The 13,396-nt window shown below is 38.5% G+C and overlaps 1 protein-coding gene across 1 annotated transcript; it reads left to right on the top strand.

Moving 5' to 3' along the window:
* Window positions 1-4,133: 4,133 nt before the first annotated feature.
* LOC139291244 (uncharacterized) lies at window positions 4,134-12,943 on the top strand. The gene is made up of 10 exons (XM_070913213.1): window positions 4,134-4,181; window positions 5,557-5,694; window positions 6,264-6,360; window positions 7,050-7,144; window positions 7,280-7,363; window positions 7,490-7,551; window positions 7,718-7,804; window positions 8,462-8,516; window positions 9,060-9,248; window positions 10,690-12,943. Exons 2-10 carry the CDS (start codon window positions 5,572-5,574, stop codon window positions 11,668-11,670), a joined length of 1,773 nt encoding a protein of 590 aa, XP_070769314.1. The 5' UTR covers window positions 4,134-4,181; window positions 5,557-5,571; the 3' UTR covers window positions 11,671-12,943.
* Window positions 12,944-13,396: the final 453 nt, after the last annotated feature.

The following is a 13,396-nucleotide window of genomic DNA, read 5'->3' as shown; positions in this document are numbered from 1 at the left end:
TTTCTCATTCATCCTCTTTCACATCCTTTCCTCTTTTCATTTGCTTGCTCATAGTCCCTACTCCATGATCTTCCCTCATCAGCATCTGTTTCTGTGTTATCTGATCTTTTCATTTCGCCATCTTTACGTCTTATCCATCCCGCACAGATTGGAAATTACTGAGACAAAGTGAAACAAGAGGAAAGAACCCATGTGTCCAGTTAAGAAAGAAGAAAGTCCCCCCTAAGGCAGTGGTATTAGTTAATCTTAAGACTGTCTAGGCCTTTTACCCTACTACAGAAGTCATGTCAGTGTCCTAAACTTTATGATGAAACACATCCAGATATTAATTGCAATAGTTGAAAGCAAAACCCTCCTTGGATCATTACTGAAGTTCAAGGCTAACTGAAGGCTAACTAATTGCCTTTTAAGCAGTTCTCACCCTGTCTTCTGCTTTGTGTATGAAAGTGTGTGTGTGTGCACGTACACGAATACCGCCAAATTATTAGCATCAATATTGAAATTGGCAAAGTCATGCTTGAAGTGCTAACTGATCATGTCACAGTCGGGTCCCATGTTGAGGCTAAACAGCATTAAAGATTTACTGCCTGCTTTATTCATTTTATTCATGGGCCTGGAGACTTGCCCGTCTCCACACATGCTTTGCCTGGTTTTAATATTAATGCAAATATTTGTTGTGCAGCGTCACACATTCAACACACACACACACACACACACACACAGAGTACTCTGAATTGAGCATACTGAGAAATGGGTTTCTATCACGCAGATCCTCTGAGAATAACCATTCAAACTTAAATGATTCCTACTTTAGTGCCACTGAGAATCCATTCTGTCTGACTCCGTCTGATTAACACAGAATCCCTCAGCACTGATGAACATTACTGTACTCCTGTTCCATGATTTAAAGGATAAATCTAATACTTTATATACAACCACAACATTTATGTCTGTTGAAGAGGTTCTTAGATGTTATAACCGATACCCCCACCCAACGCGGACATTACATTGAGTGACGGCTGTTCTACGACCTAACACTTAGGTTTTCGAACAGACAGTGACAACAGTGTTGGACGTGTGCTGATTGAAGATCATATAGACTACAGACAACTAAAGAGACGATCACTTATCACTGATTTATATATTTATTGGGTGATATAGAAACATGTGTTTATGAATCTGTCTGCTGAAATTCTGCTCTCTCCAGTGTATTTTCTTTACGTTGATACCTTTAAACATCTGAAAGAGGGCTGCTCTTTCTGCTCACCACTCTCACAAACAGCTGTGAAGCCAGGGAAGGGGACGGCTAACTAGGCCAAACAAATCCTGAACATGATGTTAATCAGCATGAGAAAATCAGTATCTTCATTTAGTTTAGATTCATTCATCAATGCAGACGTTAAGAAGGTAACAAAGGTAAACACTATAGAAATGCAAATATTCTGATTATAAAATATTAAACATCTATACACGCCGTGTTACACCTCCTGTCTTCACTGTTCACTACATATGGAAGTGAACGTTACAGTGTGTGCATGAGTGACTCAGTTCTAACACTGAGATTAGAAAAATGATTCGCTATCTATCATTAGCAAAGACCAGTGTACAAAACAGTCAAGCTTCTCATTTTCAGCCGCCGCTGTCGGTCGCTTTCACTGGTTAAAATGACAAACGTTGCTGGCAGCAGATAGCATCAGCTGTTGATAATTAATGTTAATTTTCAATTCCAATACAGCGATACGTCTTCTCTCTAGCGGATCGCACACGTCAACCTCAGGAGTCGCATTCACCCAGTTCATCTTTCTTTCATACTATATTAATAACTCTCCACCAAAGGCTTCCAAGTCTCAGAGCTTCCCCTTCTTACAAATCTCAATTTTCACCCATGTTAATGACATTACACACGTTTAAATGGTAATGGACTAACACTTGGCTGAATGCTGTTAACTTCAAACAGAATTCAATTCAACTCAGCAGTTAAAGCCTTGGTAGCATCATATTTTATACAGTCATTCCCATAAAGGTTAAATGAGTCTGACCAGATCAGATGGAAACCAATAGGAGGGCAGAGACAAAATGAAATGGGAAAAGAGAGGAATAGGAGGGAATGAAGGAAGGCACCTCGGGGAGCATCTAATTGACTTTCATCCCCATGTCAAACTAATGGATCCGTTAGCACATACCTTAGCAGTAATTTGCAGAACAAGGATTTCAGAGGTGAACAGGTCAACATTTGCATAAAGGTAGACCCAATACTAAAAATCTGTCTGTACACAAAATCACATGTGTCAGTCTGACAATAGAGTTGTTCTGTAAAATACAAGCACTGCTGGAGTTTGGAAAATACTTCTTCCCTTCTCCATGCACCTTGGAAATAGGTGAAGTTGTGCCAGAAACCCCTACTCTTCTGCATTTTCACAGGCCAGTGTTTTTCCTCTGGTCATTACTATTCTCTCACTCTCTCTGTTCATCACTACTGAATGAAGTAGATATCCTGCTTACATGCCCATCACATGGTTACGACACAGCCCTACTCCCTAATGAAACACATTTGACTTACTCTACGTGCTACTACTGAGATCTAGACATGCCATTGATGCTTAAAGAATCCTGTTTGCTCTATTCTAAAATAAATCTTGGGTATCTCCCACATATTTATATGCAGACAGGAGTCTAGTCATTCAGGCTGACAGACATGTCAGAAAAACACAAACACAGGTGGGCTGAGGCCACAGGAAGAATCTAAAAGTAGCTGAATCAGCCAAGATATGAATGTCAAACACAGCTTTAATCTGCTTCTTCCTCATTTTGTTGTCATTTCTCCTATTCACTCGTACACATACTCTGTTGGTCTATTCAAGCTCTTTCTCTTTGCAGCTTCATGTCCAAGTCACATTTTGATCGTTATCAAGAAATATCTGCTTCTGTCATGTTTGTCTTTCAATCTGTTTTTCTATGACACAATGGCACAACAGTGAGAGAGAAAGAAAGGAAAAAATCTCAGCAATGCAACATAAAAGACTTTGGGAGGATGAAGCTGTTATGTTATGTTATGTCTTTTTTATTCAGTTCTTACATCATTTAATCAGTCAAACTTTTAGAAAGAATAATAAGGAATCAGGAAATTCTACCCATCTTGGATTATTAAAATAAGATTTATTTATGTATCAGCTGATAAGGCCATCACTTGTTTTCATCCCCATTTTTAATATGAACACGTTATGCCTAATTCATACAGATAATTGGTCATAGTATTTAGCCGGCTGCTCATAGTTTACAGTGATCTGAGGTTAGCTAGGAAAAACCAAAAGTGAAACAAAAAGGTTTCCATGCAACAGTCACAGAGAAACAAAAACAGGTTGCGAGTCAGCTAATTAGATCCAGATCAATGGAAGAATCCAAAAGTGAACTGCTGTAAACTGCTGAATGTAAGATTTCAGGTTTTTACAAAGTGTAAGCTTTAGCTTTCACTCACCAACAGAACTTTCAGCTTAGTGACTGGATGTTTCTTACCAAAATACACCTTAGCAGTCATACTTGGCTGTAAACAGTTTTTCCCACATTAACAGCCACTGTATAAAACCTGTTCCTTGTCCTCTTGCTTTCACTTTACATTGTTAGTCTTGTGACCTCCATGCCTGACTGCCACCTTCCTCCACCCTTCTGTGTTGTCCTCCTTTTTATTTTATATGTTGATAGTCTATCATGAACCCAGGCGAAATCAGACGCCTGTAGGAAGTAGATGTCTTTTTATATTCATATCTGATTAGAGAGCTCGGCTACTATCATGATGTTGTCCAACTAATATTTCTATTGTTTCCATTCTCTTCTATCAACTTATTTTGCCCTGCAGTAAATCAATAAATTAGACATTTTCCATCATATCTCTTGTTTTCATCCCAACATTTAATTTGAAGTTTACTCATCATACTACAAGGACCATAGCACAGTTTTCCCTATTGTAATTAGTTAGAACAACCACCTGACACAAAGCAAACACTGTATGAGCTCAACACCTCTTTGAAGGCTCTGATAGGAGGATGTAAAATGACAGCATTATGTGGGTGGAAACCTTAATATTCAGTTTCGTTTCACTTTTCAATATAAACTCAACTTCACTTTCGGTTGATGGGGCAGAGTCTCATTCGCTGATGTTGGGTCATCGACAGTTCTGCATTTAGGTATGTAGAACAATTGTCTGTTACATAATATGTTATATTGATATCATCACAATGAAAGGCTCTAATTTCTATTATTTATTTTTTATCAAGCATAGATCAAAACAAGTCTGCAAGTGTAAATGTGTTAGTGTGCGCTGCTGGAAGAGCTTTTGCTTTGAAAACCTACATACTTATCTGAGAGTTTAGAGCTTTCCATAAGCCGCCGACCACTTTATTGATTCAAATACAGGGTTTTCCTTACCATTGTAACACATGTACACGTTTTTCAAATTATGTGGAGAAAAAACACTATGCTGAGACTTCTCTAACAAGTTTTGCCGCAAGCTTCCCTGTCCTCTCCTCTGCTGTTTAACCGAGGGCAGGGCTCAGCTCCTACACACACACACACACACACACACACACACAGCAGAGCAGAGCAGAGCAGAGCAGAGAGGCCGCGGTGGAGACAGTAAAAGTGAAAGTAACGTCTTGTAAAAAAAAACAAAAAAAAAAAAAAAAAAAAAAGAAGCGATATTTCCACCTACTTTCTCAGCAGTTGTTCTTTTACACAACCACAGCGCGCTTCTTAAACTAATAGCGTAACTAACGTATTTACTATACGTTATAAAGTATTTACTTTTACTTTCAGCCTTTATCAGAAAGAACACATTCCAGATCTTTGGAGTTATTCAAACTAGTGCCACAAAGACATGCACAGCTGACACAGAAATGTGCACACAAATACACAGAAACCAGACGCCTGTAGGAAGTAGCTGTTAGATGTCTTTTTAGATTCATATCTGATTAGAGAGCTCGGTTACTATCATGATGTTGTCCAACTAATATTTCGATTGTTTCCACTCTCTTCTTTAATCAACTTATTTTGCCCTACGATAAACAAAGCAGCCCCTCCCCTCTCCACAAGCAGTGAATCATGCAGCAGCAGAGTGATGAGGACAGAGGACAGGAGGAAGGACTCTGATGTGATGCGTTTTGACGTCAGGAATATTATTTAAGATATTTAAGATGTGTTTCTATTGAGATATTATTGAGTAAATCCCTTCACTATGAGCCACTATGTTTACAAACGCTGCAATAATTAAGATTAGTGCATATGATGGAATAGTGGCATTAGAATGTGCCAGAGGCCACCAGATGTGGGATTTTACTGCCACAGTTTTTCTCCTAGACCCCCCTCGCTTTTCCCACTGGCTGGCTACTCCATATCCTTGAGAGAGTTGTGGGTCCATTTTTCAGTGAAGACCAGGTTTTACTTGGTTTGTAATTTTACTGAGGCGGTTTATACTCTGAACTTAAACATGATTTACATTTAACATATATAATGTTAACATAAGGTATGCAATTTTTGTGTTGGCTTGATTTTGTGTGTCATTAGGAAACAACAACAAAGATGGGGAATAAAGAGAGCACCCTGAAACAGAATGGCTATGTACTACAAACAGAAACAAAAAATGCTGTTGTTGCCACAAAGGGGGATGACACATTTCTCATAAAAAAGATCATTTTAGATCAGGTAAGTGAAGAGTTCTTGAGTTAACCTTATTTACTGGAAAAAATTAAACATATGTCCAAATTCCTAAAGTAGCAAAGTGAAGCTCAATTCAAAAGCCCAAATAGCACAATTTGACTAAAATAAATGAAAAAAAAAAGAGAAATATATTTTGAATTGAGCTTACTTTTTGTCAGCTGGGATCAGTAATTGATGTGTTGTGCTTTTCCACACATCACACTTCTACCAAGCTACTACTCAAAGAATGCAAGTTTATACAGTTAACTCATTAAGACTATCTCTCCTACTAATAATGTATTCAGCCTCTCTTCCACACTGTGCCACACTGCACCTAGTTTGGACTACCACTAATAGTAAATAAAATTGCAAAGATTTGTTATTCATACCCATGTGCATCTGTGCTTTCATCTGCGTCCAGTTACATGACAGTAGGGCCCTTAAGGAAAGAGTGAGAGAGTGACTTTAGCGCAATTTGAGGCAGCAGGTAGAAGTACAAGTGAAGGGTTTTGCTAAAGGACCTAATGTGTTGAGTACTGTCTGATACCAGACCGCCTCTGTGGTGTTTTTAACAGACATCAGGAAATGCTGAGCCAGCATTAACCTCAGCGATAGAAATCCTCAAGTCAACAAGCCATCCCCATATTGTGAGCATCAACAACTCCTTTAAAGGTAAGTTTTGACAAATCTGCTTCAAGTTTGATGCTCCTCTGAACTTGTAATATCTGTTTGTACACAAAGGTAGTATTTACATAAAAGTTGTGATACAGATGTATATTTAGCCAGAGCCAGGATGCCAGCGCCATTGTGCCAATATGTGCTCTTTCCAGCCAGCCTCGTCCTAAGAGCAACACCTTCCCCTTGTTCAATCATACACCTATTTCACTAAAGTTATTGCTATAAATATTCTTGTTTACATCAAATATGGCGTGGGTTGTGTGGGTGGTTCTGGTGTATCGTGCTGGTGTAACCACAAGCCGCAATGCACCAATCTGTGCATTTCTGTTTCTGTTTCTGTTACGACTTCACTCAGCTTTGTCAATATTTACAGGCCCATGCCCATAGTCAAGATACCACTTCCATAGTCCTCCACAGGTTTTCACATCATAATTGCAGAGATCACACACACACACATGCACACACAGTATAAATATGTAATAAATTGTTTGTTCATAAACTCTGTGTTACTTGAACATTTTTACTGTGCTCCTAAATTTGTACTTCTTGGGAAAAAGGTTAGCTCAGAGAAAAGTACAAAACCTCAAGTACTTTTTTATTCATTTGGTAGAAATATCTGTCTATCTTGAAGATGATTTGTTATAAAACACTAACAGATTCTCTTTTCTCCTTTTGTCATAAAGATCAGAACACTTACTATGTTGTGATGGACTACTGTCAGGGAGGGAGCCTTGCTGCAAAGATCAGAGAGATGAGTCAGCCTCAACAAAATTCGGAGGTACAGTAATCTTATCCAAAAGACATTTCAAATTTACATCAGTGATATATACTGCAGGCCAGTCCATTAGTGTACATATGTTGCAATTCATTGACATTCGTGCTATCCTAGAAGTACCATCATTTTGTTTTCTAGCCACTGAGCTGGATTGTTGAGATCTGCATGGCTTTGAAAACCATCCATGAAAAAGGCTTGATTCACAAACATCTGACACCAGAGGTACCACCATTAGATATTTTAGCTATTATATAATTATATACTGTATATATATTTAGTTTTTCATTTTCATTTGAAATAAAATGAATAATCAATGTGGTCATTGTTTTATCTTTCCTCTTCTTGCAGAACATATTCCTCACTGAATTTGGAATAGTGCGTTTGGGCGAATTCGGAATAATTCATGAAAAGTACTGTATACTGTCTTTTTTTATTTATCAAAAAAAAAGTACACACACACACACACACACACATATATATATATATATATATATATATATAAATATATATATATAGAGAGAGAGAGAGAGAGAGAGAAACAAAATGTATTAATGTATTTGGGTTTTTTCCACACAGTTCAAAAACAACTAATTCAAATCTGTCGGAAACAATAAATTATCTGGCACCAGAAGTCTTCTCAAAGGGGATCTATGATGATAAAAGGTAAATAGTTTTTATCAGAAATGTACTTAATAACAACCAACAACAAATCCACTTGGTTTAGGTTGCTGTAAGTCTGTAATTCGCTGTGTGTGTTATAGGCAGTGGCTCTTCAGGTCGTGGTTACGCACATATAGCAAGGGTGAGGCATTAAGCAGCCTGTGTAGACAGCTGTATTGATTAAAATAAAAGCCTCTCTTTTCTGTCAGATGTGTGAGATGGATGACTGACAATACAGCTGATGGCTGAGGTTTTGTATTTAGACAAGCTACAGATTGTATGGCTAACTGTGGCATTTATTTTGATTAGTGAAACGTATCAAAACTTGAATATGGCAGCTTGCGTGTAGAGCATTTGGTGAAATGTGCCCAAGATGTTTAACGTTACATGTCTGCCCAAAGCTACAGCTGTAACAGTGCAATGTTTGACAATGTGTTGAACAAATACAGTATCACTGTTCTGGCTGAATTTCACACTCCATACAAATACTGTTTTTGTTCATCATTTGAAATAAAACATAATAGTTGTACTCTTCCACAAAACAAAGAAGTTGTGAAGGTTTTTTGTCCAGTGTTGTTACCTGCTTCATTCATTTTAACTTTTTTGTTGTACTACTACTACTAATAATAATAATAATAATAATATTTGCTTTGTTTATAGTGACATTTGGTCAGTGGGATGCATACTGTATGAGCTCTGTACTCTACAGTCAGCAGTAAGTTACCCAATGTTTTGCATGCCATCAAAAATGTATGCAATGAAAACATGAATGACATTAAAAACAACAAATTTCATAAAATTCATAACAGTATTAGAAAAACACAGATATGCTGCTATGCTTTAACACAGAGCACAAGGACAATCCTCTTATGTAATTCCAACAGTTACCAACAGTACAGCACTTCTCTGAAATGTGTGTGTAATGAAGAAATAACTCCTTATTAAGAAACTTCTGCCATACTGACGTAGTACCTAAGACGTTTGACTGTGATGGCCTAAGCAATGATAAAGGAGCATGTCATTTTGGAGGTAGTGATGAACTTGTTCATGAAGTTATTTACTTTTGACACACAAGTTTAATGTTCCCTGTGGAGTTTTTGACCACTAGTAGGTAGATGCTAATCTCAGGCATGGAATAACATGACTTGAAGTAATGTAAAAATAATGGATAATGTGTTTACTTTCCTTTCTGAGCAATGAGGAAAGTCATCTTATTATAATTAGTAGTAAGTGTTTTCTAACAATAATTCTCCTTCAGTTCTCAGCCGAGACTACGATCAAGCTCATTCCCAAGATACTTGGTTGTCCTTACCCATCTCTCCCAGAGACGTTATCACCAGAGATTTGTGATCTATTGAATGATATGTTAAATAAAGACCCTCAATCAAGACCGACAGCCAGTGAGATCCTGGAGCATCCTATTGTTATAAGCTGTCTCACAGAAAAGGTATGACACTTCTGTCAATACAGTATTGACCTCACTCTCCCAGAACACTCTATGTGTCCAACATCTAATTTACATCTTATCATCTTTCCATTTAGGGCTGCACGATTCTGCCATGTTTGCATTAGTAACCAAACACCCCCAATTTCATTCTCCCCTTGAAGAAACCTTTAGTGATTTTAATACACAAATGAAGCCTTTTTGAGCGTTTTGAGATTAGAACACAACAAGAAAACATTTTGTTAAACAAATGTGTTTCCTTGCATTTCAGTTCTTTTGAACACAATGTCTAACAACGGGCAAGATGGGCCATAGGATAAGCTGGTACACTGACGAGATCCAAGTCTCGATCTGCCCATAGAAATGCCACAGAAATTGAATATTACACTATTGATTAGACAGTCCTATATGGTTGATGCTAGCCGGGATTGGCGGGAAGATGATGCACATCGCAGTCATTCTCTCCTCACTCACTCACTCACTTTTATTTGTATATCATCGTATACTTGATAACCCTTTACCACATTTTTGTCACTTTTTGGGCTCCATAGACGATATGAGACATAGTTGATCATTCTTAAATTTAGCATTACAAGCAGTTGCATATGTAAATAATATAAACTGTCAGTTTAAAAACAAAACTAGGTCGAAACGTAGTCTATGGCTGGACCGCGAATGATCATGATCAATGATCACTGTAGAGCTTTGTTTATGATCAACACAGTGTCCACAGCACAAGGGTGGTCATGCACCTCCCAATTTCACTCGACTGACTGGACGACTTTGGAGGGTTTTTTCTTACTTTGTTGAGTACAAAGGTTCATCTGTAGAACATGACATTAGTTCATTACATTTCAAGTGAGAACATGACTGCCACAAATACAGGCAAATAATTTAAAGGATATTCAACCTTTGTTTCATTGGAATACATTTGTTCCTTGACAGGGATTGTAGAATGACGATAATGATGAGTGTGCAGCCATGTTTGGTCTATGGCATTCATCTGGTAACACCTGTTGACTTACTTTAGTTTGTACGCCCCCTGGTGTTTCGTAAAGTACTGCAATGGACAGCACACTGAGCATTAACAGCAAACTGTCCCTTACTGACGTCTATAGGGATGGCCCCATTTTGCTGCGGTCCAGCCAAAAAAGCAATGTTTTCTCACTAGTAATGATCATATTGTTTGTCCTGATCTCAAATCTGAAAGGAAAAGATGATTCTAATTTTGACCAGATTGTGCAGCCCCATTTCCACTATTATTACAGATAAAGCCTTCTTTCCAAGTAGTAGAAAGTACTACTGAATAGGCATGTAGCTTCTGATTATACAACATGTGCCTCTCTTGATCAATTGAAACTTTAAAGAGTAACTCAACACCGGACTGAACAGCAGTGTTTCACATTGCAGTTTTCCACTGACAATGTCTATTCTTTTTTGAAAGTGCAAAACAACTGTGGAGGACCTCCAGACCAGGTTGGACAAGCTGAGGGGTGTGGCTGACAGTTTGGAAAGCTTCCATTATGGCACCACCATCGGCAGTCTGACAGGAGGAGTGATTGGAGCAGTGGGAGGGATTACATCCATAGTGGGTCTTATACTGTCCCCCTTCACCCTCGGAGCCTCTCTTATTGTCACTGGGGTTGGAGTAGGGGTGGGTGCAGTTGGAGGGGTCACTGCTGGTGCCTCAAATATCACTAATATGGTCAACCAGTCTTCTGATCGCAAGGCTGTTCGAAGCATCATTAAGGAGTTTGAACAGAAGATTTATGCAGTTGTCACCTGGCTCAAGGAGATTAGCAACAGCGTACAGACAATCAGGAGGAGATTGGACTCAGCTGACACACTTGACACTGAGGATAGCCAGTTCAGTAAAGACAACGTGTACAAGGTAGGCTGCAGGGCAGGAAAGGGCATCGGTGGCATTGCTGAAATGCTTCGCCTAATTCAAGTGATGAACATCGGCAAGATTGCAGCACAAGCATCTAAGTTAGTACGTGTGGCAGAGGTAGCAACAGGTGTGTTTTCTGGTTTATTCATGGCAGTAGATATCTTCTTCATTGCCATGGATGCAAAAGAGATACAACACATTAGAGAGGCAAAGGCAGCAGAGGAAGGAAGCGCAACTGGTTCTGAGTCAGTGTCTGAGACTGAAACCGATGACTCTGTGCCCACCTCTGATCAAGCGGAACTATTGTCCAGCTCATTGATGCAAGAGGTCAATTCTGATATTGCTGAACAAGAGCTCAAGCCTTCCCAAAATACAGCTCCAATCAGATCTGAGATCATGAAATTTGCCCGATCAATCAGGCAGGCAGCAGACAACTTGCAGAAGATCTTGGATGAGCTCAAAAGCAGCATCTCATCTATCCCTTCACTTGGGAATGAGAGAGAGCTGGAATGGCAAGACATGGAATTAATGTAACCCAAAGGTCACATTACATGAAATCAGAAACACATTAAGTTACTCATTTAACCCAGTTCTTCAGTTCACTGGAATCATACATAATTATGTATCATCAATATCGTGATAACATCCTCTTAGCAAAATAAAATACACTTTACACTTTTTATTCAATTCCTTCCAAGTATTCGCTACATTTATTATACGAGTCTGGACAGTAAATTACAACCTGGCTGGTGGGCGGAGGCATACAACCGTGGGGCAGTAATAGTTTAAATCACTAGTTTAAATAACAGTCAAAGCCCCTATGTGTGCGATTTGAAAGATTTTTACTGTACTTACATCTAGTGTTAACATTAAAAAGAAGGACACTGTGGCACATCACGATGCACCCACAGATCGGACCTGGGACCCTGGGCTCAAAGGCACACATAAACTGCACCAACTTCAGGACTGTCTCATCTTTATACAAACCATAATTTCTGCCCCTGCAATAATTTGAAAAATTATTTTATCACAATAATATTCCACAAATAGGCACTTTAACTGAATTCAAACATGCCAGTTTATGAATCATTTGCCAAATTTGCCAAACTTTGTAGTTTTAGTTAATTTTGTATAAACATGAGGACATGCTGCTGGCTGTCTCCTATATTAAAATGTGAGCTTGCGATTACCATATAAATGCATTTATAATACTTATATATTGTATACATCTATACTGATGAAAAATAAATGCAAGTTGTAACACAGATTCTCTCCCCAGAGTTATCATTAATACCCACATAAAGCTGTCAATATTATTATTAATGCTTAACTTTTTGATGGCACAAATTTTACTTTTTATAATAGTTCCTCTATTTAGTAAGTGGCTGGCTGGGTCTAACTCTCACATAACTGTAAAATATTCATTCAGATCTTGTTGTCCGCATGGCACAGTGACTCAGTAGTTAGTATTGCCACTTCACAGCAGGAAGGTCAGTCAGCCAGCTGAAGCCTTTTTGAATGTAATTTGCATGTTTCCCGTGTGTCTGTGTTTCCTTACACAGGACATGCAGGTTAGGTGAAATGGAAACTCTTAATTGTCCCCAGTTGTCAGTGTGTCAGTTTAAGTCTATATGTGTTAGTCCTTCAGTCATTTGTTTATGGTAAAACTTTCCTCACATTTGAAAGTGCAAAAGTATCAAACATACTCTACTTGCATTGACACCTTGATTTCACTGTAAGGAATCAATCAAAGTTTGTACAATCTACTTGCAATTGTTGATTAAATTGTTTTGGTAAGAATCACCAATCAATGTGCACTCTTCCTTAATGCCATTTTATTCTATAATCTGATTAAAACTGGACTTTAACTATGCATGTAAATATGTGGTTGAAGAATGTAAACAGACAAAGCTATCATACTTAACAGGGGGTTTGTGTCATTTTTGAGAGGTCAAACAGACCGATGTGCCTCTGCTAACAAGAGTGGCTAAAATAACACAGAGCCTTGCACAGTTTGCCACTGACCAGGTCCTTGCAGGCAGGAGATGGACGGTACAAAATGCAATCAACCTTGACACATTAATAGCATCGAGGCTGTGGTTTGCCGCTGGCACACACGCTATGCACCTCTTATCCCACATCAGACTGCAGCAAGTCACAAAAATACCAAATGAACCCTAAAAACCTAAAAATGTGTCACAGGGAAATACAACTCAGTTGAGCAAACAGCACACATGTGCATGACACCATAAACACACAG

Source organism: Enoplosus armatus, chromosome 10 (assembly GCF_043641665.1).
Source record: "Enoplosus armatus isolate fEnoArm2 chromosome 10, fEnoArm2.hap1, whole genome shotgun sequence".
Taxonomy (NCBI): Eukaryota; Metazoa; Chordata; class Actinopteri; order Centrarchiformes; family Enoplosidae; genus Enoplosus; species Enoplosus armatus.
This window is presented reverse-complemented; position numbering and strand designations above follow the sequence as displayed.